The 26,107-nt window shown below is 45.0% G+C and overlaps 1 protein-coding gene across 16 annotated transcripts in view; it reads right to left on the bottom strand.

The window, feature by feature from the left end:
• PLEKHA6 (pleckstrin homology domain containing A6) overlaps nt 1–26,107 on the bottom strand; it is a 265,991-nt gene that overhangs the window by 45,234 nt on the left and 194,650 nt on the right. For 10 of the 16 annotated variants that reach the window (XR_008306233.1, XM_053246370.1, XM_053246369.1 and 7 more), the window contains 6 exons: nt 17,912–18,087; nt 16,506–17,006; nt 13,312–13,822; nt 11,228–11,314; nt 6,726–6,779; nt 865–945 (listed from right to left, as the gene is read on the bottom strand). Coding sequence is in view for 15 of the 16 variants with exons in the window: in XM_053246370.1 (XP_053102345.1) it covers nt 865–945; nt 6,726–6,779; nt 11,228–11,314; nt 13,312–13,822; nt 16,506–17,006; nt 17,912–18,087 (1,410 nt within the window). In the remaining variant the exon portion in view is untranslated. Of the gene's footprint in view, nt 1–864; nt 946–6,725; nt 6,780–11,227; nt 11,315–13,311; nt 13,823–16,505; nt 17,007–17,911; nt 18,088–21,294; nt 21,346–26,107 lie in introns of those variants that run through there. The other 6 variants (XM_053246365.1, XM_053246377.1, XM_053246376.1 and 3 more) reach the window with 5 other exon arrangements.

Here is a 26,107-nt window from a genome sequence, read left to right as displayed (position 1 = left end):
ACCAGTGGTTTTCTAAAGAACAGTTCCAAATCTGAGTTTCATTTCTTATTTGCTGACTTTTACAGTCTGTTCTTTAATAATGAAGTTTTAACAATAAAGACTAACTGTTTGCTGAGGGAATGCTAAAGCTCTGGTGAGTAAATGACTGTTTTGCTCTCCTTCGTACTATGCTACACATGGACATCATTTTCCCAAGGAGAGGAATGGTGTGACTGGAAAGACCTTGCCAAATAGATGTCGAGGAAAGCATAGATGTCGTGTCCCAGGTGCTCTTTGTCATGGGATGGGGAGTCCCAGCCTCAGAGCGATCCACCCTGCTCCACACTGCATGGAGCAGGGCTGATCGTTTGGGAGCGCAGAACATAGTCCCTCCAGGAAAATAGCAATCATCTAAGGGGAAGGCAAGGCTTGCAAAACCTCCCCCCCCCGCCCCCAGTAGGTCGTGTGAATGGCCCCACGGTGTGTTTTTTATATGTGAAAGCTTTAGGTGCTAGACTAGGCCTTTATTTTATTCATGAAGAGAACAAGGAGAGCGAGAAAAGGTGGCACAGAGTTCCTGATGCAGATGAGACTACATTTGGCTCATTTTCTGAGTTGTCCCTTTCTCCAGCCTGTTGGACGAGGTCTGGACTTTCAGCTACTTAGAACGTTTCCAGGAATCCTGCAGTGGAATACACTGGGGCATGGACTTGTTATGAGCCCTCTGTATAAGCACTACTATAGGATGAAATGTTTGATGGGCATCTCACGGATGAATGCAGATGTGAGGTAGTGGGTGCATGGGAATTGACACTGGGAATGGTTCTGCCATGCAAAAGCAGCTGGAATGGCATGGTTGATGGCAAAGCTGCTGTGATGTCTTACTTGCATGTACAGCTGAGCCCTAGGGGAAGAGCTCTCCACCATTCTGTTCACCATACTGATCAAAGTCTCACTCTCGCTCATCTGCGGCAGACAAGGAAGGAAAAGTCAAGATGCTAGTGGAGGCACAGCCCCCTCGGTCCAGTTCTGAATATGTGGGACCACTGACACAAACTGGGTAACATCAGCATCAGTGCCTTGGCTCAGATGCTACAAGATGAAGACACACCAAAGGGAAACCCCCAGGACTGACAAGCACATAGATTGCTTAGTACAGGGGAGGATGATGGGAGTTGCAGTCCAACAACAGCTGGGGAGACTCGGTTTGCCCATATGTGGCTTAGTGCCTCCTCAAGTTGCTCCATTTCCATACAAATGGGCATTCCATTGACACTCTAAAGAGAATGGATTGGGGCAGTTCACCATCCCAGAGCTCACAAAGAGGCAAATCCCATTGGAGAATGTTAGGAAGGATTTTTCTTCTATCTCTAGAGCTAATTTGTACCACCTCTCTCTTGGACATAATGGACGATTAGGGCTGATCCATGTGCAGATAACCTAACTTTATTTTTCATTTTAGAATAGCCATTGAGGGGCTACTAATTTGATCACAGCAATGGGGGGGAGGGAGTGTTTAGCCTTTCCACCCATGCTGTGTCACCAATCTAAATCACGCCCCACCCCCACCCCTCAAGCTGCTCTTAGGCCTATAGCAGAATAAAGGCAGACATGATTTCCAACTTTTTTGTGTGTTTGGGGGTTCTAGTAAGGTGTAAGGGTGGTGGGAGGTTAAACACCAAGCACCACATCTCTGATTAAAAAACCAGAGTCCCCGCCCCCACCGCACAGTTGCATTAAATTATTATTATTATTATTATTTCTTGTTTACACAGTCAGACAGGTGTTATTGACTGGTTTGTTTTATCCAGACATCGAGTCCTTCCCTAGGACCTGGGATGGCTGAATTTTATTGTCAGTTGTTATAGATATTGTCGCAGAATATAGGCTGTTCCCAGTAAAGCTGCTTTTTGTAATTGGCTGATGGTGATTTCTGTGGCCCCTATGGTGTTGAGGTGCTCTTCAAGGTCTTTTGGAACTGCACCCAGGGCGCCAATTACCACTGGGATTATTTGGGTCTTTTTCTGCCACAGCCTTTCAATTTCAATTTGTAGATCTTTGTATTTGGTGATTTTTTCTATTTCTTTTTCTTCTATTCTGCTATCCCCTGGTATTGCTGTGTCTATTATTTTAACTTGTTTTTCTTTCTTCTCGACTAGAGTTATATCTGGTGTATTGTGTGGCAGATGTTTGTCTGTTTGTAGTCGGAAGTCCCATTAATAATAATAATAATAATAATAATAATAATAATAATAATAATAATTATTATTATTATTATTATTATTATTAATAATAATTCAATTTCATTTAAAATGAAAAGACGTTTGATATATCTGGCAATGGATCTCCCACATCATGTCTATTTTGACATTTAGAGACAGGGTGGTGCACTCAGGTTCTAACCTGAAGAAATAAAAAGTTCATTTTATAGAAGTCACACCTCTGTCTTGCTTTGGAATCCTAGTGTGTGTGAGCAGGGGAGAGAGAGAGACTCCTTTCCACCAGTGGCCAGAAGAGAGGAGAAGCTAGAAGCTTTTTCCAGAAAAGGGCTTACCTTCCATTAGCTTGCTAGGAGGACGAAAGGCCCCAGCCAGCAAACATCAACCCAGCTTCAGCACAGGCAGCGGCCTTTATTTTATTTTTTAAGCTGTGGCAACTCAGTTACTCAGGCAGCAGCCCTCTTTGTTTAATAACAAGGACCAGCTGTTTCCATAGTGAGCAAGGTAGTATAGAGTTGCCATGCCCCCTGAAATGCTGGGTTCACCTGGATTTTAAGCATCTCACCCAGATTGCTTAGCCCACCCAGATTCACCCAGATTTCAGCTTTCATTTAATTAAATAAATAAATAATAATTTTAAAAGCTAAGCTCTAGCCCTTGTAGAAGTGGAGTTATGGAGCAAAACATGCAGTCACTATTCTACTCAAAAATGATTTTCAAGCCAATTTACAAAATATGCAAATTAGGCACCCGGATTTGGAGCGCCAGAATAGGGCAACGCTAGGGTAGTACTTCTGCTTTGAAAAAGCAAGGAGCAGCTGCTGCGGCAGACTGGTCAGAGTGGGGTGATTCCTCCTCCTCCTTCCTCCCACAAAGCACATGGCAAAGCAAAGCTAACCAGCCTCCACAGGCCTAGCTGCTCTGTTCTCTTCAAGACTCTAAAACGGGCAGAGGTGGGCTCAGAACACAGGTGTTTTCTAATTAAGATGTGCAAATCAGCTCAGAGGAGGCAGATGGGTTTTGTTTATGGACAGGTTTGACTGATCACTATATCTGGGCACAGGAATGAATCTTCCTCCAGGTCGGATGAGCTGGTGATCCAGAGGTTTTATTTATGTCTTGGTTGGTTGGTTGGCTGGCTTGCATTATCTGGATCCGTTCACTTTAAAGAGACCTTTCTACTGTGCACCTGCTCCGTGCTTATTGCATGCTGTAGCCTTGGTTACATTTATTGATTCTGGAAGAAGTGGGCTGGGGCAGGGGGAGAAGTGAAGTGGGCATTGTCTTGACTTGCTGGGGACAGGGTGTGCTGTGCCATCTTTTGTTTCTATGGGTTTTATGCAACAGAGCAGTTAAAAATGTGTAATAAATCAACAACTATTTAAATAAAACTCTGCAAAGTAAGATGATCTTCTGCTGGTATAAATCTCCATTACTCAGCTGAAGTGAGTGAAGCTACAATATGCAAATCAGCAGGGCACAGCAAACAAGTAGGACTGGGAAGGCTGTATTTTATTGCATTGCTTTAAATATGTTCCTCTCCATGGGTCTGAATGGGGAAGAGAAGGAAACCGAAAGCCTTAAATAAATTTGGTTTAAAAGAAGGAGAGAAGAAGAAAATCCTGCCGCCAATGACAGCACTGCAGTCTGGAGAGCCTCCTTTTCTTCCTCCTCCTCCTCCTCCTCTTTGGCTTTGCTCCAAGGACACACGCATCTCTGTTACTATTCTACTGATGGGGATTTACTGATTCGGAAGCTCTAATGAGATTGTTGCCGGAGCAAGCTTACTTATTGAAATGCAGACTTCTGCAGGCCAGCCTCAGCCATCAGCACTTGCAATGGGATTTTGTTTTTCTTTCTAGCTTAATCTTGTCTGCTGATGTTTCCCCGCAAGGCGTTTCCTTCTATGTTTCTCTGAGGGCCAGCAGCTGACCACTGACACATTCTAATGTGTAAGGAAGATTCCGCTCAAGTTAGTGATTGTGGGAAGGTTGGGGGTGGGGATGGCATATTACTTTTCAGAGGCCTTTGAACCTAATTGTTGTGGCAAGTCTGGGCTTTATACTACTGAATATCTAGGCATTCATCTGAAACCCCTCCCCCATCTGGAATCCCAAGAGGTAAAACATGCTTTATATTTAGCACACACACATTTGTGTGTGCGCGCACACACACACACACACACACACACACACACACACACACACACACACTCATTTCCATTCTGGGTATCTGATGCCTAATTATGCAAGGTCTCAGTTTAGCCATCTATTTTGCCCCTATTTTTAAACGCACATCATCTGAATGATAAATATTGTCTACACTTAGCAATTCTTTCCTCACAGCCCAGATTCAAAAGCCAGGCCAACAACCTGGTTGTCTGAACAGGTTGGATCATATATGATCCAGAACTACTCAGATAAATGGGCTTGTACACAATGGCATGTACAAACATTTATCACATTCCCACATGCATACAAATGACTTCACATTCAAACATGTGAAATGTCAATAACGATGTTTTCTCTCTCTTTAATGCACTCATTCATGGACAGACTGCTTTCTCAGTCTCTCACATGGTTTCATACAAGAACATTTTCTTATGGATAATCACTCTGTGAGGAATGTATTTCATCAGCATTGACCTCAATGTGTCAGGGTCTTGTTCCTGCCATCTGTATATTTGCAGCTGATTAATCAGGTTCTTTTGGGGAACAGACCCCACGAGATCAAACAATACGGCCACTTCCCCTTCCCTGCTTATCTAATCAGATGGTCATTGGCCTGGCTAGTGAGATTTCCTCACAGAGAAGGTGAGTATTGACAGCTCTTCTGCTCCTGAGGTCAAGCTGAGAACGGCATCCAAGGACACAAATAAACTTTGTGCCCTATCGACACAAGATACATGAACCTGTTGCAGCTTAGTCACATGCCTGGTTCTTTAGCTTGAGCAGAAGAAAGTTAGTATTGCTCACTCAGCTGTGTTGGACAAAGGTAACAGATGTAACTCTAGCTTTGGGGCATTCTTTGCACGTAGCACTGTGGTAGTGTAACAAGCTGTTTTGTGAACTGCTTTGTTGATAAACACAATAATAAAAACAAACAAACAAATAAATAATTTCTCACTGAATTTCATCTGGAATGGCTGGAATCTCTAGACCTGTTCTAGTCTTCTGAATGGCGGTACCTCAGTACAGTGCCCATGACAGTCCCATCCTCATACTGAGGTGCTCTTTAATCCTAAACCACCTCCCCGCTCTATAATTACAGCATTTGTTTGAAGAGAGATGCACTCCTGTGATTTAAATACACTCCCAGCATGGTAATCAGGAAGAATCTCCATGAGTACAGTGCATGTCTCTTCAAGCAACTGCTATAATCAGAGCCGCTCAGCCCTGAAGTCCAGGGCCTTCACACCCCCGGGGGCCCCCAAATCCTCTCTAGTCCTGGGTGGTGTGGTCACCATGCTGTGCCGCTGGCCAGCACTGTGCCAGGCAGCCAAGTGTAGTGACCTGCACCAGGTGTTTTAGAGACAGAGGGGGAAGTGGGGAAAGAAATATGTGGGATGGGAATATGTTAAGTTGCATGGTGAAATTATTTGTGCCCGATCGACACAAGATACATGAACCTGTTGCAGCTTAGTCACATGCCTGGTTCTTTAGCTTGAGCAGAAGAAAGTCAGTACTGCTCACTCAGCTGTGTTGGACAAAGGTAACAGATGTAACTCTGTTTCTGCTAATGCATATTTGCATAAATATACCTGTTTTATATTCTTACATTCTTTTGAGTTCAGTTGCTGTTTGTGCCCTCAAAAACCCACATGTTAAAAATACTGTGTGTGTCTGTCTGTGTGTGTGCGTGCGGGGGGGGGGATGATGCTTAACTTGCATTAAGGCGGTGGGAGAGGGCCTCCAAAGGCCTTTAGGTCCAGGACCCAAAATTACCAGAGTGGGGGGTAGGCTTAAATAATGCCTCCATACGGGAAGGAACAAGGTCTGCTATTGCACTCTTGAGGACACTGTACTCAGGTCCTGTATCCAGGGGTAGAAGAAAACCTGAACAGCAAAATTTAACTCCTGTCAAAAATAAGTTGCCACCTTAAGTTCCAGGGTCACTGTTATTCTCTTATCCAAGTAAGTACTGCCTGATGAGTCCTACCCTAAATGCTACTAATGTCCTGCAGGTCAAGGCTGAATTTTGTGCAAGAATTCTGCAACAGTCACTAAAATTGAAAAGCTCTGCAATCACATAGATTTCCACACAAGCAATGCATTCCTTCCCACCCCACCAAACATACAAGTGTCATTGTCAACAAGAAGGATGAAACAAACCAAAAACCATTGGTGCTGCTGCAATGCCAAGAAATATAGCAGAACAGATATTGGGGAGAGGGAGGGAGGGAGGGGAAAGGGGATGACGACACTAGCCTGACAGCAAAGGCTAGGATAGGGAGTTGCAGGACAAGAGACAGGATGTGGTGGTGGCAGTAGTTGGAGCAGTGAAAGGAACACAGCCAGCTCAGCCTACCTGCTGGTCCAAATACTCTAGGTTTCTTTGCAACTGAAGGTCTAAAAGTTCATCCTACCAGGAGCCAATAGGCATGCGGCAAAATGGAAACACAAAAAAACACAAACACAAAGAAGAAGCAAAAGCAGTTAGGTGCAACTTAGCTAGAGACAGGTAAAGAGCTCCCCAAACAGGAAAGGGAACATTCAGTCTCACAAGCATTTTGTAAAGAAAGGGGGAGGTGAATGGTATTTGCTCAGCAGTCCTTTCCAACCAAGAGAGATCTTTTACATTCCACACAGGGACTCTGAGTGGGAGATCCTGGTAGCTCCCCGTACAGCCAGTGCTCTGTCCCCAAACCACACATCCCTTCCAGCTGGCCAGCTGTAGACCAACAAGATGGTCATCTTGTCCTCCTCCAGATCACTCCTTATTGAATGGTGCTGGGGGAGGGTGGACTACCTAATTGCTTTAATGGGCTAGTAAAAAAATGTTAATGCTCCCCCCCCCAATGTAGTGAACATAAGTCTTATGAGTCACCTGTGAATATTTTTCACACAGCACTATCAGAGTACTTGAAATATTGCCTGTGAAGCCATTATGATCATTAAATGGTGTGTGGGATAGGGCCTCAAGAATGGCTAATGTATTCTTGCTACTGAGGATAAGCAATGCATCCCCATAGCTAGCACTGCTATATTCTTTATGCCAGATTATACATGGTGTGGAGCGAGTGGAGAGAGAGAGGTTTCTCTCTCTCATGCACAACACTAGAACCAGGGGTCATCCCATGAAACTGATTGCCATGAAATTCAGGACCAACAAAGGGAAGTATTTTTTCACCTAATGCACCTAGAATTCCATATCCTATGGAATTCCTGCCACAGGAGGTGATGATGGCCACCAGCTTGGATGGCTCTAAAAAAGAGTTTAGACAAATTCATGGAGAACAGATCCATCAATGGTGAATAATCTTGATGACTACAGGCAACCTTCAAGTCCAGAGGCTGAAGGCCTCTAAATACCACTTGCAGGGAAACAACAACAGGAGCAGGGGGTATGCCTTCATCTCCTGGTTGTGGTCTTCCTAGAGGCATCTGGTGAGCCTCTTTGAGAAACAGGGAGCTGGGCTAGATAGGCCATGGGCCTGATCCAGCAGGGGTGTTCTTATGTTCTTATTCTTTTGGGCAAGACATCTTTTTTTAAAAAAGAGAGAGATTAGGTAGCAGTGCTTCCTTTGCTAACTACTGCTGTCCTCCAGTGAGCCAATCCTGAGCACTAGACTGGCATGTCCAGAACTCTGCCTCAGTGGACCTGGGCAGAGTTCAGCAAGCAGAGAAGTGATTGTGCAGCTGATTTGGCCCACATTTTCCATAGTATTCCTCTGTCCACTTTCAACAGCTTCACTGATGTGAAGTAAAAACAGACTGAATTTAAAGCTGGCAGTTTGCTGAAGCAGTCACACAGTTGCTTCAGTCCACAATGAACTCTGCTCAGTCCCACACTCAATCCACATTCTCAGTACACCACACTGGTCACTGAATTGGCCCTTACCTATTCTCCACACAGCCTGTAAAACTGGATGCCCACTGGGAAAGCTGGGAACTCCCCAGAGGCACTATGTCATGCAAGCCTGACATAGTAAGGCAGTCCACAGAATCATTAATTGGGTAGGACAAGCATCCTATCCAGCTTTGGGAGCTGCACACAGATTCAGTTTTCAATGGTGTGCTAGAATAAGCAGATAAGCACCCACCCCTCCTCCTATCAAGGTTTTTGCTAGCAAACAATCAAAAACTGGGACTGTGCGCAGTTCCCAAAGCTGGACAGGACACTTCTCCTACCCAATAAACTATCGTGGGAATGACTTTAGTTTCTTGCCTACAGCATTACTTATGAGAAAGGAGTGGAGTAGGATGGAAGAACTGAAAGATCAAGGAGGTCTTATAAACCTAGAGCTCCTGCATTATTTCCCTACCTCTTGGTAGGTTGGCTAGAACAGGCCTGCTCAACATTGCCCCCCCCAGCTCTTTTTGGACTACAGCTCCCATAATTCCCAGCCACAGTAGCCAATAGTCAGGGATTATAGGAGTTGTGGGCCAACAACTGCAGGAGGACCGAAGTTGAGCAGCCCTAGGCTAGAAGCACTATATAATCTCCAATAGGATATTTTTGACCTAGGTAAGCTGTTTCTCAAGTAAGTACAAAACTGACTTTGATCAGCTTGGGCAAAAAAATAATTTTTTTAATTAAAAAATGCCCAGTTTCTAAAAACTCAGCAGCTTTAAAACAGATTTAAAACCCAGTCTAGGTTCTGTGTTTATGTGATGGTAGGCAACATGAACTGCCAGTGACTACTCTTTAAGGGATGTTTCCTGCTCCTTCTCTCCATATGTGTTGCCATCATCTATAGCTGGGGGGAATGGGGACAGAGCATCTGTTAAGGGAGACTGCTCCTGATCAGCTCAGTGATACCAGGATCTTATCATTGCATTTCTAGTTCAGCCACATGCATCTGCTTTTGTGCATAGCTGGTGAGAAGGCAGGGGAGTGAGGGAAGAAGCTGCATGCAACAGGTGTGCAACTAGAGTCTGTTCCACAGGGCACCTTCATCCAGTCCAGGATTTAATGGCTGCTCTCACAGGTGAAAGGTGTCAGGCAGGGTCAAGAGCCTTGGCATGGAGCAAATGAAGTTGGCAGTTTCACTTGGCAGAATCCCACTCACAGTGGTTTCTGCCCCCACCACATGGATCCTCCCCCGCAGTGAAATAACCAAACAAAGAGAGAAGTAAAAGTAGTGAGGAAAAGCAGCAAGGAAAGAAACTACAGCCAACAACAGGAAACAGGGGCTTCTACAGGTGAAACTCGGAAAATTAGAATATCGTGCAAAAGTCCATTAATTTCAGTAATGCAAATTAAAAGGTGAAACTGATATATGAGACAGACACATTACATGCAAAGTGAGATAAGTCAAGCCTTAATTTGTTATAATTGTGATTAGAATATTACATGGAACCAAGAAGACAAGGATTGAAGAATAGAACAATATCGGACCTCTGAAAAGTATAAGCATGCATATGTATTCAGTACTTGGTTTGGGCCCCTTTTGCAGCAATTACTGCCTCAATGCAGCGTGTCATGGATGCTATCAGCCTGTGGCACTGATGAGGTGTTATGGAAGACCAGGATGCTTCATTAGCGGCCTCCAGCTCTTCTGCATTGTTTGGTCTCATGTCTCTCATCCTTCTCTTGGCAATGCCCCATAGATTCTCTATGGGGTCTGGTCAGGCGAGTTTGCTGGCCAATCAAGAACAGTACACTGTATACTTTTCAGAGGTCCGATATTGTTCTATTCTACAATCCTTGTTTTCTTGGTTCCACGTAATATTCTAATTTTCTGGGATTGTGGATTTGGGGTTTTCATGAGCTGTACGCCATGATCATCACAATTATAACAAATTAAGGCTTGACTTATCTCGCTTTGCATGTAATGCATCTGTCTCATATATCAGTTTCACCTTTTAATTTGCATTACTGAAATTAATGGACTTTTGCACGATATTCTAATTTTCCGAGTTTCACCTGTACATGTCCTTTGCAACTTCCCCCCTCCTTCTCCCCCATTCTTTGTCTAATCTGCTGTCCCAGCACTATTACAAGGAGGCAGCAGTGGAAGCTGTCCCTCCAACTTTGGCTTAATTTGTTTATTTTGTATTGACTGCCAAATGATGCATCTTTAAGTTAGGAAAGGTAGGCAATCCCAGAGGCGAAATATGTTCTCTTCCTAGCAAGCCAGTTCCTTGAATAAGATCACCATAATCTCAATGGGTAAGGTGCTGTTCATTTAGGGCCACAAAATGGTACCACCAATCTATCTATCTAGGGTTCAGACCACATGCCAGGTCAACATCTGAACAGCAACCCCAGCCACTGAAGGAGGATCTCTGGGTTGAATCTGCAACAGCAAGGCACAGTGTGCTTTGCATGAATGCCTGATTGTGCAGAGGCTTGATTCACTTGCTCGTCCCCCGTTTTTCTGAGGAACAAAGATCACATGAAGTATGCCCTCATACTTAGGCTGGTGCTATCTATGTGGGGAAGGAGTTCACACAGCTCCTACACCATGCCCACCCACAGTTGAATATACTGTATAAAAGGGGGCTGGCCATGTTAGCCAGAGCGGCGTGGCTTTCACATTCATAAACCAGCTGCTTAAATCCCAACTTGCCCTTTCAGAAATGGACACTTACTTAATCTCCTCATCTTTAACAGATCAGGAAAATCATTAACGTTTCTGCCAGGTGGCATAATCCATGCCTTGTGTATCCAGGACAGAAGGTTCCCAGCTGGCCTCACACAGCCAGTGTCTACCTCTTTGCTGAACGCACTAGAACACTGTGTTGTTCCAGGACAGTGGTAAACAATCAACTGTCCTATAATCACCTTCATCCCATCTCTTAATTCATCCCAACCTTGGGAAGGAAACATCATAAAAGGAATGCTGGGATGCCAATGGCACCTACCATTTTGTCGTGGACTGTGGGGGATGCTGGATAGTTGAAGGGGAACATTCCTGCTGGGACAGGCCTCCTGTCACCCAAATAATCATACTGAGGAAAGAGAAGAAACCAGAGATATGTCATATGTTCCAATAAAACTGGGATCTGTAGGGTTACTGTATTCCCCATACATTTCCCCCACAGAACAGTTTTCATGAATCACAATACAGAAATGAAGAAAACAGACAGGGAGAAGGAACAGCCATTCAGTAGCCTGGTTCACACAGTCATTCGAATCCAGGTTTAATGTGGGTTATTGTCATTAGCATGGTTGTGTGAAGCCATTCCGAGGCAGAAATCTATCTTGGGCCATAAACCACCATGGCATGGGTTCACACAATCATGCCAATGTTGGTTACCCACATTAAACTTAGATTTGAAAGAGTGTGCGAACCAAGCCACTGAGTGGTGATGGGGAGGCCAATTAGGAACGTCAAAGATTTGTGCCTTGCACACAAGACAAAGATCTTGGGAAAGGGGGATTGATTCTACAGGCTGGAACTAAATGTAGTTCTGTTGGGAGAGAAGGAAAAGGAAGGGGATGTTTGCTCTGGGCTCCTGCCCTTAAAACCTCTATTGCCACTGAATTCCTGTGTTGCCCCCATCTTCCATTCTGCCAGTATTCTTTAATATTGCTGTGCAAGCAGGAGGACATGCTCAGCAAGGCCACAGGGCTGCCTAGTGATGATGTTTTCAGGTCTCACTAGCAACCCTTTTTATGTTCCACACTCTGCTCTCCACATAGCTAACATGTCGGTTCCCTTCAGCCTTAACATGCTGTTATTCCCCACCAATTCAGCTGCTGGGAATTCTGAATCCCTTACACTTCATGTTGAATTTGAATGAAGGTTTACTACAGCTCAGCCCAAATCCTTTGTTTTCAATTCTGAGGACATGTGAAGCAAACAATAAACTGTATTTAAGCATGTGCAGACTGCCACTCTCTTACTACTGAGTGACCAGAACAAGCCCCAATTTGTCTGGGATTTTTAAAAAAGGACTGCTTGATCAGAGTGTAATTTTCAGGCAGCCTTACATCCCAGCAACTCTTATTCACTATAGGAAATCAGCACTGCTTATGCTTAGTGCCCCCCTGAACCTAAGCTGCGCCTCTCCCTGTAGTTCTAGCTCACAATTAGTCAACCCATCTCAGTCATGGCCTCGTGTATCTTCCTCAGTAAATGCCAAAGGCCCAATGTCACAGAAGGGCCCACTTGTGATGCCTGGAACCCCTTTCCCTCCTCCCCTTCAAATCCCCCCATTGGCACTGAGCACTAGAGGGCTGGAACGCACATGCCTTTTTCGTTCTCCCACAATGCTCTCCTCCTCAACTTATGTCACTCTGGAGCAACAGTGTGTTGGGGCTGGGCATTGGGAGGAATTAAAACGAAGCTCCGGCTTCCCTACACATTCAGTGCTGTTGCTTCTGCTGCCTCTTTCACAACCACTGTTTTCACCACTGTGACACGTGGAGGAGGCAGGGCAGTAGGTGGCAAAAGTGACAGTGAAAGTGCTGAGGAAAGAGATTGGAGGATGTGCACCATTTTGATGCCCCCAATGCCCAGCCTTGACACAAGTTTGTTCCAGGGCATTGCTGCAGACTGTCAGGGCAGGGAGCCCCATGAGAGAACCAAAGCTCCAGCACTCTGCACTGTTGCTGATGCTTTCACCCTCCTCCTCCTCTTTACTGCTGTTCCCACTAGCATGCAGTAGGCCTGTGGGGCCCACTCACATTGGGGGGCACCAATTTAGAAGTGGGCTTACTCGGGCACTTTGCCCAAAGCCTCTCAAGCCTGGAACAAGTTTGTTCTTCCCTCATCTGCAATGGCACTGTTACTTATCCATTTCAATATCCTTCAGTCTCAGTTTACGGCACACGCAAACCCAAAGACACAGGCAACGATTAGGTCACCAGGACTGTGCTCACGATCTTTCGGTTTGCATCTACAGTACCCTCATATTGTTGGATGACTGGCTTTCTCCTGGAGAGTGGCAGTCTGGCAGGAAGTACCAAAGGAAGGAGATGAGTCATGAGGAGGGGGAGTTACCTTGGGGGAACTGACCGATCGCCTCATCATGTAGGTAGTTGGCTCAGCATAAATCTCCTCACTCCGGGGAGGCATTCTTTCAAAGCGGGCACTGGGTGATCTGACCGGGGAGTATACCCTGGCTCTGTTGTAGGAACCTTGGCTTGGTGAGCGGGGGACTGACCGGGAGCGAGGTTGGAGTGACATTCTGCGTAGGGAGCCTGAGGCGGCATCCATTTCATCGTAGTACACTGGCTGCCGTGCAGGGCCTGGGAGCCAGACAGGAACATCCTGTCTGCCGTAACCAGGCTGTTCCTTCCACTCATGCAGCTGATACGAGCCACTGTTGCGGAAAGAGTGCCGCTTGTCTTCCACAGTCCACTGAGGGCTCACGCGCTCATAGGCAGGCATAGAGCAGATGCTGTCAGGGCGGACACCAGGAGGGTAGTACTGATAATCCTCAGAGTACTGGGGTGAGTATGGGGGATAGTAGTCAGGAACTCTTTGGGACATCGGGTAGAACCTAGTGGGGCTAGGAACCCCAAAAGAAGGAATGAGAAGAAAATAAATACAAGATCTACTCTGCAAAGAACCCAGAATGCTCTGTCCAGCACTTTGACCTCACCCTATCCTACCACTTGGGCATTGCTGGAATGTGTTACACATGTATCCACCTTTGTACCAAAATCCAAAGAAAGCATCAGTCAAATACAGAATTTAGCTTCAACTCAAGCTCTAGAGGCTCTCACCAACTTTATTTTATTTTTAACGTATTTTTATACCACCCAAAACTTGCATCTTTCAAATGTACTTATGAAAAGTACTGATAAAACTAGAGATACACCATTTTCTTACCCTATATACTGTTTCCTGGTGTGTCCTGAATTGTTATCCTTATAAATAATTAGGGTTGCAAGCCTTTTCATGTTCTTGCTCTTACATATCAGCTGCTTGCTTAATTAACATAATGTGAAAGCTTGATTTATCTATGGAAGACTGAGGATTATGTGGTTCAGTTTTGCTGAAGACCATGATGATAGCAGTGCTAAAACTCTGGCATATTGCTTTAGAATCTGCCTCTAGTCTGTGAGCCCTAACTCTAACACTAAACTGCACCGGCTCACCGATGCTCAGGACTTTGGCTCGTCTTTCAGGAGCTCTATTAGCATATTATTCTACTACTACTACTACTACTACTACTACTACTACTACTACTACATCATCTACATGGTTGGCATCCAAACTAATGTGTGCAATGAATAATGTTGCATGTATGCAATGGAGAAGAGTGATCCTCGCTAATTATCCTGTAGCCATCTGTGCCTTTCAAAAATATGGCCCCGAGGGTCCTGCAGCCCTCAGGGATATATTTTTGGAAGGCACAAGGGCTGCAGAAGGATTGGCCCTTCTACACTGTGTGGACAAAACATTATTTGGCATGTGCAACATTAGTCTGAATGTCAGCTAACAACAACAACAACAATGGCATTATTACTTTTAAAGGCATATATTTATTTACCACTTTTTCTAATTAATTTCCAAAGTGGGTCACAAATATGTTTTCGAAAAACCAATAAAACACCCAATATGCAGAGAGATCAAAATGATCTCCCCTTGTGATTAGTAGTGCTTCTTTGCTGGTAGCCTTTCAGAAGGGATGCAAAGGCACCTCTTCCGGTTAGCATTTGGATCTGCTGGGCAGATACATTATATTTACTGCACTCTTTTTGTGTTTGTATTTTGCTTTGCTTTTATTTTCTGTTGACATTTTGAGTCTATGTTTCTTTTATTGTGTTATTACATGACGTAAGCCACCCTGAATGCAGGGAGAGTTAGGTGATAACTGAAGTAAATGTGTACATGAAGTCCTGCTTCACCTCTGCAACGTGCATATGCACGGGGCTTCCCCCCTCCATGACCTTGAAAAAGCAGGGTTATTGATTGCATGCAAGAGGTGGGAAAAACACTTCTTTCCCATGGTTCCCAACCCTGGGGGAGAGAGCCCTGCATGTGTACAGTTGCATGCATGCATGTATGCATGTTGGAACAGGTTTGTTACACAACCCTCTTCCCCCCTACTTTTAAAAAGGCTTAGGGTGCATCCCATAGTGCTTGTATGTATGATTCTCCCCCGCCCCCCGCAATCTCCTTACATTCATTGTAACCTGTGAAAAAGGGCTTTAGTGCTCATCCTCACATAGTGGGAAGAGGCCTTAAACCCCCCCCCCCATTCAGGTGGGTGGGCATTAATAATAGGGTAACATAGATTCATTGGGTCACTCTCAGCTTAGCAATGGGAGACTTGGGAATTGCTACACATACCAAATACTGAGGCAATTTGTTTAGGCTGAGGAGCAGGGCTACCCAGACCAAGAAGGAGAAGGAGTTTTGTGGAACCCAGCCAAATATTTAAAGGAGAAAAGAGTTTTCCTCAGCTAAGTTTACTTTGTTGAAGTTAGGGAAGGAAAGTAGTTGATGGTGCTGGGGTCTCTCAAGATGGAAGAAAAAAACCCTAACATCTATTATTCATTTACATATATAATTCATACAATGTATATAATTTGTAAACTATGCATTAAGCTGAATATGGACCTGAAACCAGCCAGCCTAGTGATAAATTAGACAGCAATTCAAAATGGGGCTGTTGTTTTTACCTCAGTCAGTGAACTGCTCATCAAGGAAGTCCCCCCCCCAACTCTGGCCCCACATACTTTAGGGCAGATTCATTCATTCAATCAATCAATTTCTATACCGTCCTTCCAAAATTGGCTCAGGGCAGTTAGATGTGATGTGATGGTCTCATGTGGAAGTTGTTAAAAAAAACCTTCTTCATGAAAGCAGTTGAACGCAGGGGCTGTAGCTTTATGAGCCTCTAACCACATGGGTCAGACCTGATCCTGTGGACAATCTTAACGCTAGCACAGCAGATTCACACCACCGGGGCAATTCATTTAGTAAGTGGTTTGCAAATGCCACAGCCCTTTTATGCAACCCCTATCCTATGGGAGCAATTTTCAGCAGCCACTATATGGGAGCCATAAAGATCTGGACTGGTCCTCAGAAATTATATTTTCCAGAAATGACTGGTTCTTTGGTGTGGGTGAGGAGCCATAACCAGCTATCCTGGCACTTCTTTCTGTGTTCTGTGGGTGGGTCCCTTCTGTTCTCCCTTATTCTCCCAGAGAAGCCATACCCAATGTGTTGAACCTTCTCACCTGTGGAGATCCTCAGGAGCTGGAGCTCCACGGCGCAGGTTCACCCACTGCTGCAGCTGTGTCATGGAGCTCTTCCTCTGGGCAATCTTCTCAGGATTGGTGCGAGGCGCAAAGCTCCGGCGAGGCACAGCAGTCTCACCATCGTGCTGTGGGTAGGCCATGCTGCCAGGCCTGCTAGGAGAGGAGTACTGCCAGCCATTTGGCTGCGAGGGCCTTTCCACCCCAGCAGGCACACGGGAGGCTTCAGGGTAAGGGCTTCCAGGCTCAGAGGGCATTTCTTGACTCACAATGCCATTGGCTTTCACCAGTGGCTCCTTCTTGCTCTCAGCTCGCTCCCGTTCTGGTTTCCTTTCAATCCTCTCAGAGCCACGCCCATCACCTTCCCCTCTGGTCTTGGCTTCTGGTTCAGCCTTGACAGGCTCCCTGGTTGGAATGCTGCGATGGTGGAGATGCTGGTGGTTTTTGCTGGGGGGGATGTTCTCAGAATCGGTCTTCTCGTGCCTGATAAGCATGGGTAAGTTAAAAAGGTCACAAATGGCCAAGGTTCCACTTCAGGCCATCTCAGGGAATAGGCTGCAGCTTATGGGCTCTCCCAAAACCACATCTGATGACCTTGAACTCTGGTATGACCCCTTACATTTGAGTCTCTGTACCCTCTCAAGAAGCCTTCATATTCAAGTTGATAAAAGGCCTCCAGTCTATGATGCTTCATATGCTGTCCCTCAAAGCTTCTGGAATGTTATCTAAAAACTTTAGGCAATTTCAAACCTTTCCTGCAGACTCTATGAACCTTCTTTACAATGGGCAAGATAAGACAATATGTCTCCCCTGATCCAGCCCATCACGTGGAGAGAAGCAAATCTGCACAGCTCCTCTCTCTGCCCACTTGTCTCAACACATGTGCTTTCAGGAATGGAATGTCAAAATGCCACCTAATCATGTGGTTGATTTACCACTTTGTCTGGGGGTAGGGGTGGTACACTGTGGGAGGAGAGGAGCTGTATGCACTCACTGTTCTCCATGCAATGGGCCATTTTGGAGGAGATTCATCATCTGATCCAGCCCAATAATGGCTTGGTCTCACAACTTTTAAGGAGTTCAGGGGGGGAAACAACAACATTATCTTAATGGAGAAGTCATGTGACTTGGTCTGAGCATCATTAATAGAGGATGAAAGCCAATTACCTGGAATTTCCAAAATTCCAGGTAAGTGCCCTAATGGCTGTTTATTTCTGTCAGTGCTCACTGATTTTACAATAAGACAAAAGTTCCACTTTGTTCCCATTAATGGCCAGAGTAGCCACATGTTCCAAAGAGACAGCTAATGTGCTGGCATCTCCTAGGAGAGAACATACTACAGTAGTGGGCTACATCCTATCATGTAAAATTTGCCCTGGACAGCTGACCTCTGAGCAGGTGGGATTTGCACCCGGGCAGCCTCGCCCATGGCTTGGATCCAGGACTCTTGCTCCTCGTTGTTCTCAGCACTGAAGAAGTAAGTCCGGATGCCAGCGTGCTCGGCCTGGGGAGAGAGGGACTTCTTATTATTCCCTGCTGTCTCTTCTATCCAGCACACAGTCACCTATAGGGAAGGCAGAAATGCAGAGAGAAGAGGGGAGATCAATGATTAGTCTCTAGAGCATCAGCTTGTGGTTACCAGGAGAAATTGTATCCTTTATCATCATTTCTATCACAAACAACCAGAGGCTGCCTTCTACAGTTTCATCCCATTTTTATTTTTAGTTTTTCAGCCAAAAAAAATATTGAAATGAAAACATTTCTTTTCAGGTCATACATCAAAATGACTAGTGATCTCTTATGTTCAAAACATTTCTGAAAAAATGGAAGTTGTTTTTTAAACTTTTTCAGATTACAAAAATTGGGGGATTTTGTCCCCCCCTTATATTTTAAGCTTCTGTTCCAACATAAATCCTTTGAAATCCCACAGTTTAAGGAGATGAACACAGGTCTTTGAGCAGCTTCATTACCTGAGAGACACTGCAGACCAAAGACCTGATCCAGAGAGACCCCTGCCCCACTGGCACATACACACCAGCAGCATGCAAGAACCCCTGGTGCAGCGCTAGATGAGGATTTTCCCTCCCTCTGCAGCAAACTTCTACATGCATGGGTTCACACACAGAAGGGAAATAACATGCAAAAATCTGTCTCAGAACATGGATGGCCCTTACTGCAGTGGGTTTCAGGGGTGCATTGCAGATATATTCTGCAAAAATGCATTGTTGAAGAATATATCTGTGTTGCAGAATATTATCTGGAGTAGTGGTTAAATAAATGTTAGTAGTCTTGATTATGATCAGAAACCAGGGATGGAGTATCTCCTCCCCTTTAGTCTCAGAAATGCTTTATAATGTGAGAAAGGAAGATGCATTTAAATAAACTTTAATGTAGATTTCAGGGACTTGTGGCAGCTCCCTGCACTTAAGTTATTTTTTTTTTAAAAGCAAGATTTCCTCTTGCACAATATAAATCTCCTGATCTGCAGTATGTGAACAGTGTTCCTTCTAACAGCGATTCCCAGATGTTGTTGACTACAACTCCCAGAATCCCCAGCTGCAATGGCTTTTGCTTGGGAGTTATGGGAGTTGTAGTCAACAACATCTGGTAATCTGTTATAGGGAACACTGTATGTGAAGTGGTTCTTAAGTAATCTTAAGTAAAATTAAGTAAATTAAGTAAAAGAATTTATTACGCTCTTAAGTAAAACTCCTCCCCCTGCCCCTGACAAAAACTATGGGGGATGGAAAGAACATTGACCATTCCTATTTTTTTCCAAATGTTTTATCTTTGTTTTGTGCATGTCCAATAGTTCTCTTGACTGCAGACCAACCCACATTTATGTGAATCACTATGATAGGCAGAGATGAGAAGAAGCCCTGTGCTGCAAGGATTTCTGGGAGGGTGCAGTTCATCTCAGTGCTCCCTATACATTGCATCTCTTTGCAGAATCTCTATGCTTTCAGCATAACAGTATACAATCTCTGACTGCAGCCCTAAAGAGGAGTGCATTCAGAGGCACCATTGGGACTGGAACTTCTCCCCTACGTTTGATGACCCTGGTGTCTGAGGCAATGGGCAGGTGTTGACCCCTCTCAACTACATATTGCCCTATATAACTCAGTGGAAACCAATGAGAGTTGAGCCTGCCCCTTCTTCTACACAGATACTTTCTTGGTCATGCTAGAGCAAGGCTGCACAACTCTGGCCCTCCTGCTGTTGTTGCACTACAACTCCCATCATCCCTGACCATTGATCACTGGGGGCGATGGGAGTTGTAGTCCAACAACAGCTGAAGGCCAAAAGCTGTGCAGTTCTATAGTAGAGTGTGACAGAACCTAGGAAATAGCTATCTAGATACAGAATGACAAGCATGGCTCTTTTCTAGTCTCCTAGGTTTAGAAGTGTAAAAGTTGAAGCCTTCAGTTTGGAAAATTACATATAGACTTTTTGTCTGAAGAGAAATGTCTTATATGGCATCCAGTTAGTGGTACCTAACATCAGCCTTCAGTGAAAAATGTATTTCATGGCTGAACTTTAATATGGCCCCAAACCATATTACCTGGCTTTCCTAAGTATTACCTGGCTTTCCTAAGACCAAGCCCTTGATCTGAATTTGACCAGCATATTGATCCCTCCATGATTTATAGCATGCCCATTGCATTGGTACTGGCCCTTTCCCAGCTTTTAAAAAGTTATTTTCATTATAAGGAAAATTGCTCACAGTTTGCTCACATGTTGTCTTCTTCAGTTTGTTTTCATTGGGTAAAGAAAATCTCCATTTTTTAAAAAAAAATTATCCAAACATTTTGTGGAAATGTATGGCATACCTCTCCCCCCATTAGCTTTGGTTCATGACTAATTGCCATTCATCAGTCCAGTAAGTGCTGGAGGTCATCTGCCATCTTGATTAACAAATTTTGGAGCGAAATCAGTATCATCTTCAACTCCAGAGTACACCCTTTAGAGTAGGGATGTGCCAAAACATGATTCAGCTTCCGAATCGCTGCACAATCCCTTTAAAACTGAGGGCTTCCACAGCCCCTTTAACAAGGAGGAGAGCAGGTCCATCCCTGCTCCTCCTCTGCTCACTACTATTGCTATACTCGTGGTGCTCCCACCAGCTGCCAGTGCATGCCATTGGCGCTCACCCTCAGCTGCCCCCACGCAGTGCCGGCATGCATATGGCCTCCACGATGCTGACCACACAAATGACCACTGTGTATGAGTGGAGGCCATGTGTGTGCCGGCACCACATGGGGGCAGCTGGGGGAGAGTGCCACTGGCTCGCACTAATAGCTGGGGAGAGTGCCACGAGTACAGCAGTGGCAGTGAGCAGAGGAGGAGCAGGGAGGGAAGGAGTTCTCCTCCGTGTTAAAGTGGCTGTGGAAGCCCTCAGTTTTAAAGAGATAGTGCTGTGATTCGGAAGCCGAATCACATTCTGAACACTACTTAGAGCCAAGGATTAGGACCCATAATTTGGCTGTAATCAATACAAATGTGGTAGGTGCAAAAAGCATGTGAGGCAGACATGTTCAGGTAGCTACTTCACCTCTGGGTTGCACATACATACCTCTGTATTCCCACCAGTGTCCATCGTTTAGGAATTTTCAGTTTGATCAGCCAGACAAAGAAATCTAGGATTTTCCCACCCAACATTTCTTTGGGAATGACTCGAGGTGAATAAAGCATGCAGGGCAATTAGCACCCATCTGAACCTGATCTTTCCTTTGTGGCATGCATGCATTTGGAAATGGAAGGAAAATACTACCTATTTGATGCCTGGGTGATGGCATTGCAGACGGGTTATCAGAAGAGATCTCCTGTCCCGGGGATCCTCACGCGGAAAAAGAGGGAAGACAGAACAGGTCAGCCACACCCAACAAGCAGTCCAATGGGAAGGAGTATCAAGCAGGCTAAGCGTAGCAGGAGCAGAGTCGATTACCAGGGAACGGTAGCTGAAGCAGAACTAAGGGACATCTTAGCCCATACTGGCCTAAAATAAACTATGAAAAACTTGGGAAGACCATTCCTTTGCATCTCATCCCATGGAATAGCCCTGAGCCAGTATTCCCAGAAGCAAAAGGAAATGTGGGTATACAAGCTAGGGTTGCAGAAGCAGGGCATGCCATAAATAATATTGCTCTACGAAAGCAGGATGAAGGCAAGGAACAAGACTTTGCATGGCCACCTAAGGCTATCCATTCATATCCACCAATATCCATCCACCATTCCAAAAGTGAGTTGGCCAATTCCCCTTTTGAATAAATGAAAGAACAAAACATAGAGGTAACCAGAGATGATTCTCTGCTATCTTGCCACCCAGTCTAGAGAAAGCTACTGCCACTACCCATCCCCTCTTGATTCAAGGAGGGCTCTGTGCCTCTCTATCCATAATCAAAATCTTGGTAGTAAGTCCCATTGAATTTAGTGGAATATATGTCTGAAAAAAACAAGCTTATTTGTTTGATTTCTATCCCTCTCCATCTCTTAGACTCAGAATCACTTACAGCATTTTTTAAATAGTCCTGTCCCCAAGGGTCTCACATGTAGGTATAAGGTTACCTTCCCTAATGTGTTCTACAGATCTATGGTGTGTCACTAGAAACAGCATCTCCAGTCCCCTGCTGAAAGTATACATTGTGTCCTTAAAGGTATCTTCATGCTGAAGTAAGAATGCTAATTCGACCCAAACTCCTTATTCTCTGGAACAGTCCAATATTACCTTTTGTCAAATCCCAATTCAGTAAGGCCCTCATGGAGATGCTTAAATACATACACGCTTGTAGTCTAATCCAATCCTTGCTTTGTCAGACTGGGATCTGACAAGCCATCCAATATCCCTGGCGCCAGGGAAGCTGTCCAGAGGGCAAGCACAGGCTTCTTGTCAAGGCAACACCATGGAGAGGAAGAGAACCCCAGAGAAATGTCTGAGCCACGGATGGGCAGGCACAATGCCCAGAGAAGCAGGCTTCAAAGCTCATGTGTTTTCCTTGGAGCCACCATGCTTTAAACCAAACATACTTTTCTCTCCCGCTCCCCGCTACCATGGGGAGAGGCAGAAACATGAGTAAAGAAAACTGAGGTACCAATAGTTTCCAACAGTTTCCAATCCTTAAAACACTCCCCTCCTTTTTCAGTCTCATTTTATCATCAGTAAATAGTGCACAAATACCATAGCACACCTTGAGACTTCTGAATAGAGCCTTTTGATGCAATTTCAAAGGTAGCAATCTGTTTTCGTGCAATATAATCACGGGCGTGGCTAGGGGAGAGGAGTGATGGAGATTAAAGAAAATAGGGAGGGGTGGAGCTGGGGGACCCTCAGGAGCTGGGGGGCCCGGGTTCTTTGAACCCATCCGCTCAATTATAGATACACCCCTGAATATAATGGAAGGGCACACTTGAAAGAGAAGCCTACAGACAAAATAATGTAGGAACGTAACTTGTGCATGACATGTATGAACAACATCATGAACCTTCTTGAGTGTGCTAGGAGTTGTTTTGCATATGAAAGAAGACCTCTCAAGAGTCCCTCGGGTCTGAATACAAGTTATTCTAAATTGTAATTCTACTTTTTCTAAATTGTCACAAACGCTGTACCTGTGGACTGTGGAGTGTATGTATGTGTAGCTTTTGAGCATGTCAGCATGGAGGGACGACTTCAGAGTGCACTCTTGAGGATGCTCTATGCAAGTACAGTATCTCCACTTTTTATAATGCCTGAACAGAGGTAGTGAAAACAATATAGACTGCTCTGATGTTTCTTTTAAGGATATAGATGAGACAAGCCTCTTTGAATTCATTCTGGAAAATCGGACAGGATATCAATCATCTAATAAACATTTTTAAAGGGGTGTTTGAGGAATACATATGCATAGCTGTGTATACCTACACATATTTGTGTATAATAATGAGTATTGTTCTATAGGTAGTCTGATCCTTCATTTTAGCTCCTACTGCAAAGGAAGAATCTTGAGCTGTAGCAGCAAAAGCAATGTTCTTTCCCAAGCTCTGCCCAACTTCTCTCTCAAAAATAACTTGTAACCCCCATGAATCATCTTTTCACCAGCAGAGGTGCTCTTACCCCTGAACTTCAGAGCTGAAGTCCAGGGCCTCCACACCCCCTGGGGCCCCCAAATCTTCTTTAGTCTGTCCTGGGTGGTGTGGTTTGTGCCCTCAAGAAAGTGTTAAAAAATATGCTTAACTTGCAGCAGGGGGCCTCCAAAGACCTTTAGGTCCAGGCTCCAAAATTACCTAGGTGCACCTCTGGCTGGCACTAGAGAGATAGTGCAATGCCCATAGCCTTTGGGATGTGATGCCAGGGTTTTGAATGGCCTTGACTCTTTTTCTGTGATCAGGAGTTTAGAACATCTTCCTTACAAGGGCAGCCTAAAGCATTCAGAGTTTGTTCACCTAGAAAAAAGATGATTAACCAGGAAGGGAGGGGGCACAATAGAGGTTAATAAGATGATGTGTGGTGTGGAGAAAGGGGACAGAGAAAGGTTTTTCTTCCTTTATATGACACCAGAGCTTGAGGTCATTTAAAGCTGACTGGCAGAACATTCAAGACGGACAAGAGAAAACAGTTCTTCACACAAAGGATAGTTAATGTAGAGAACTCAACGCTGCAAGGTGTAGTGATCCTTACTTGGCATTAAAAAGGGATTAGACAGATTCCTGAAGGAGAGGTCTAGCAATGGTCAGGAGGGCTGAATGGAACCTCCATGTTCAGAGGCAGCATGTCTCTTGGAGCCATTCATACGCCTGGGTGGGTGGGGAGGAAGGCTGAATGAAGCTTACCTTTCCCCTATACGAGCCAGGTGATGTTGCTGAGAGCACAAACCACGCTCCCAGACGACCTACTACTGCACCAGGCAGCACAGAGCTCTGGAGGCCGGAATGACTTCTCCCAGCCTCCAAGTATCCCTCAATGCACTGTGCGCTGAGCACAGTGCATTGGGGGATCCCCCCAGGATCTGTCTCTCCTTGGGCTAAATGTAGCCTGAGGAGTCACACAATCCCAGAGCCGTTAACGCAGGCTAACAGCCAGGCTAAAAAGTGGTTCTCACACACAGCCTAATCCAGGCTGGGCTTCCCTAGCCTGGGTTAGGCTGCGCGTGAGAACAGCCTCTATGATTATTAGAACAACCAGTGCAAAAAAACTGTTGCCTTCATGTGATCCTTGTGAGATTCCTGGAAGCATTTGGCTGGTAACAATGGGAAGCAAGGTGATGGACTAGATGGACCTTTGGTTTGATTCAGCAGGGCTCTTCTGTTTTTATGCTACCCCTTCCTAGCAAAGTGCCTTGCATAGAACGTGAGGATCACCATTGGGTTTCCCCACCTGGATTTGGTACAGCAGGACACAGAGCGGCTGCTGTTGCTGCCTTGTTTCAGGAGACAGCATCAATGACCAGCACAGAAATAAAGAGCCACTATGCCTGGAAGCTCAACACTCAGTCCTGTACTATGTTGCTCCCATACAAAAAAAGCACATGCTTGGGCTGCAACGTGCAATCAAATAACCCTGGGTGGGTGTGAACACATTAGCAGGTACTCGGGGTGTGGTAGTGCCTGTGCCAAATTGCAGACAAAGATAAAGAGATCTGGATGAATTAGGCAAGTATGCTGCTACACGCACATTTGTAGCCCTGCTCTTCCTCAAGATGGAAGGAAAGGTTGTCTGTTCTTGCAAGGGAACATTTATCTCTGCAGGCGCCCCAGGAAGTGTTTCACATGGGGCTTCAAAACCTTTTAACTCGCATCTCCTCCAGAATGGAGGGGGTGCGTTCACATATCAGCCAGATTTACCCCGAAGTCCCTGTGAGTTATCGGCGAGCAGTTCACACACAATTCGAGATTTTCACAGTGTGTAGCCCGATTAATGTCTGGGGTAAAAAAATCCACTTTTGGGGGACAACTTTGAGTTTGCAGTAAAACCTCCCAATAAGCCCGTGGTAAAGCCTGCTGTGTGTAAAAGTTCCAGGTGTTTGCATTTCACAGTTTTGTTCACTGCTCCTTTACAGTCACACTCCTCACACCACAGAAATTTGACAAGTAGAAACTAATTATGTGCTAAGCAAATTGCAAATGATTGCCTTTCTTTAACACTCTAGTTGAAACTAGTCAAAGAGGCAGATATAAAGGGAAGCCTCTTGCACATCTAAGACTCAATGCAGTCTAATTATAGCTCTGCCAAAGGGGACGTTCTTTCGAAACAGACAAGGAATAATCCCCAATAAGGAGGAACAGGCTGCTTCGTATTAGCTTCCCCCCACCATGCTTTTATTACTTCCATTGCTGATATAATCCACCTATTGGATAATATCCATGACGTTGAGCGTGTGTGGTGCAGTGGTTAAAGTGTTACACTTGGATACTTGGGTTCAAATCCTTGTGCAGCCATGCTAGCAATCTGGCTGGCTTTGGGCAAATCACTCTCTCTCAGACTAAGCTACTTAATAGGAGATAAAATGGGATAAGCTCATGAATGTAACTGTGAGCTCACTAGAAGATGAGTGCCACACAAATGTGATATAGATAAATAAATCACTAACAATAAGAGACACATACTCTTCATG

This window comes from Hemicordylus capensis, chromosome 4 (genome assembly GCF_027244095.1).
Source record: "Hemicordylus capensis ecotype Gifberg chromosome 4, rHemCap1.1.pri, whole genome shotgun sequence".
In the NCBI taxonomy this organism is placed as follows: domain Eukaryota; kingdom Metazoa; phylum Chordata; class Lepidosauria; order Squamata; family Cordylidae; genus Hemicordylus; species Hemicordylus capensis.
This window is presented reverse-complemented; position numbering and strand designations above follow the sequence as displayed.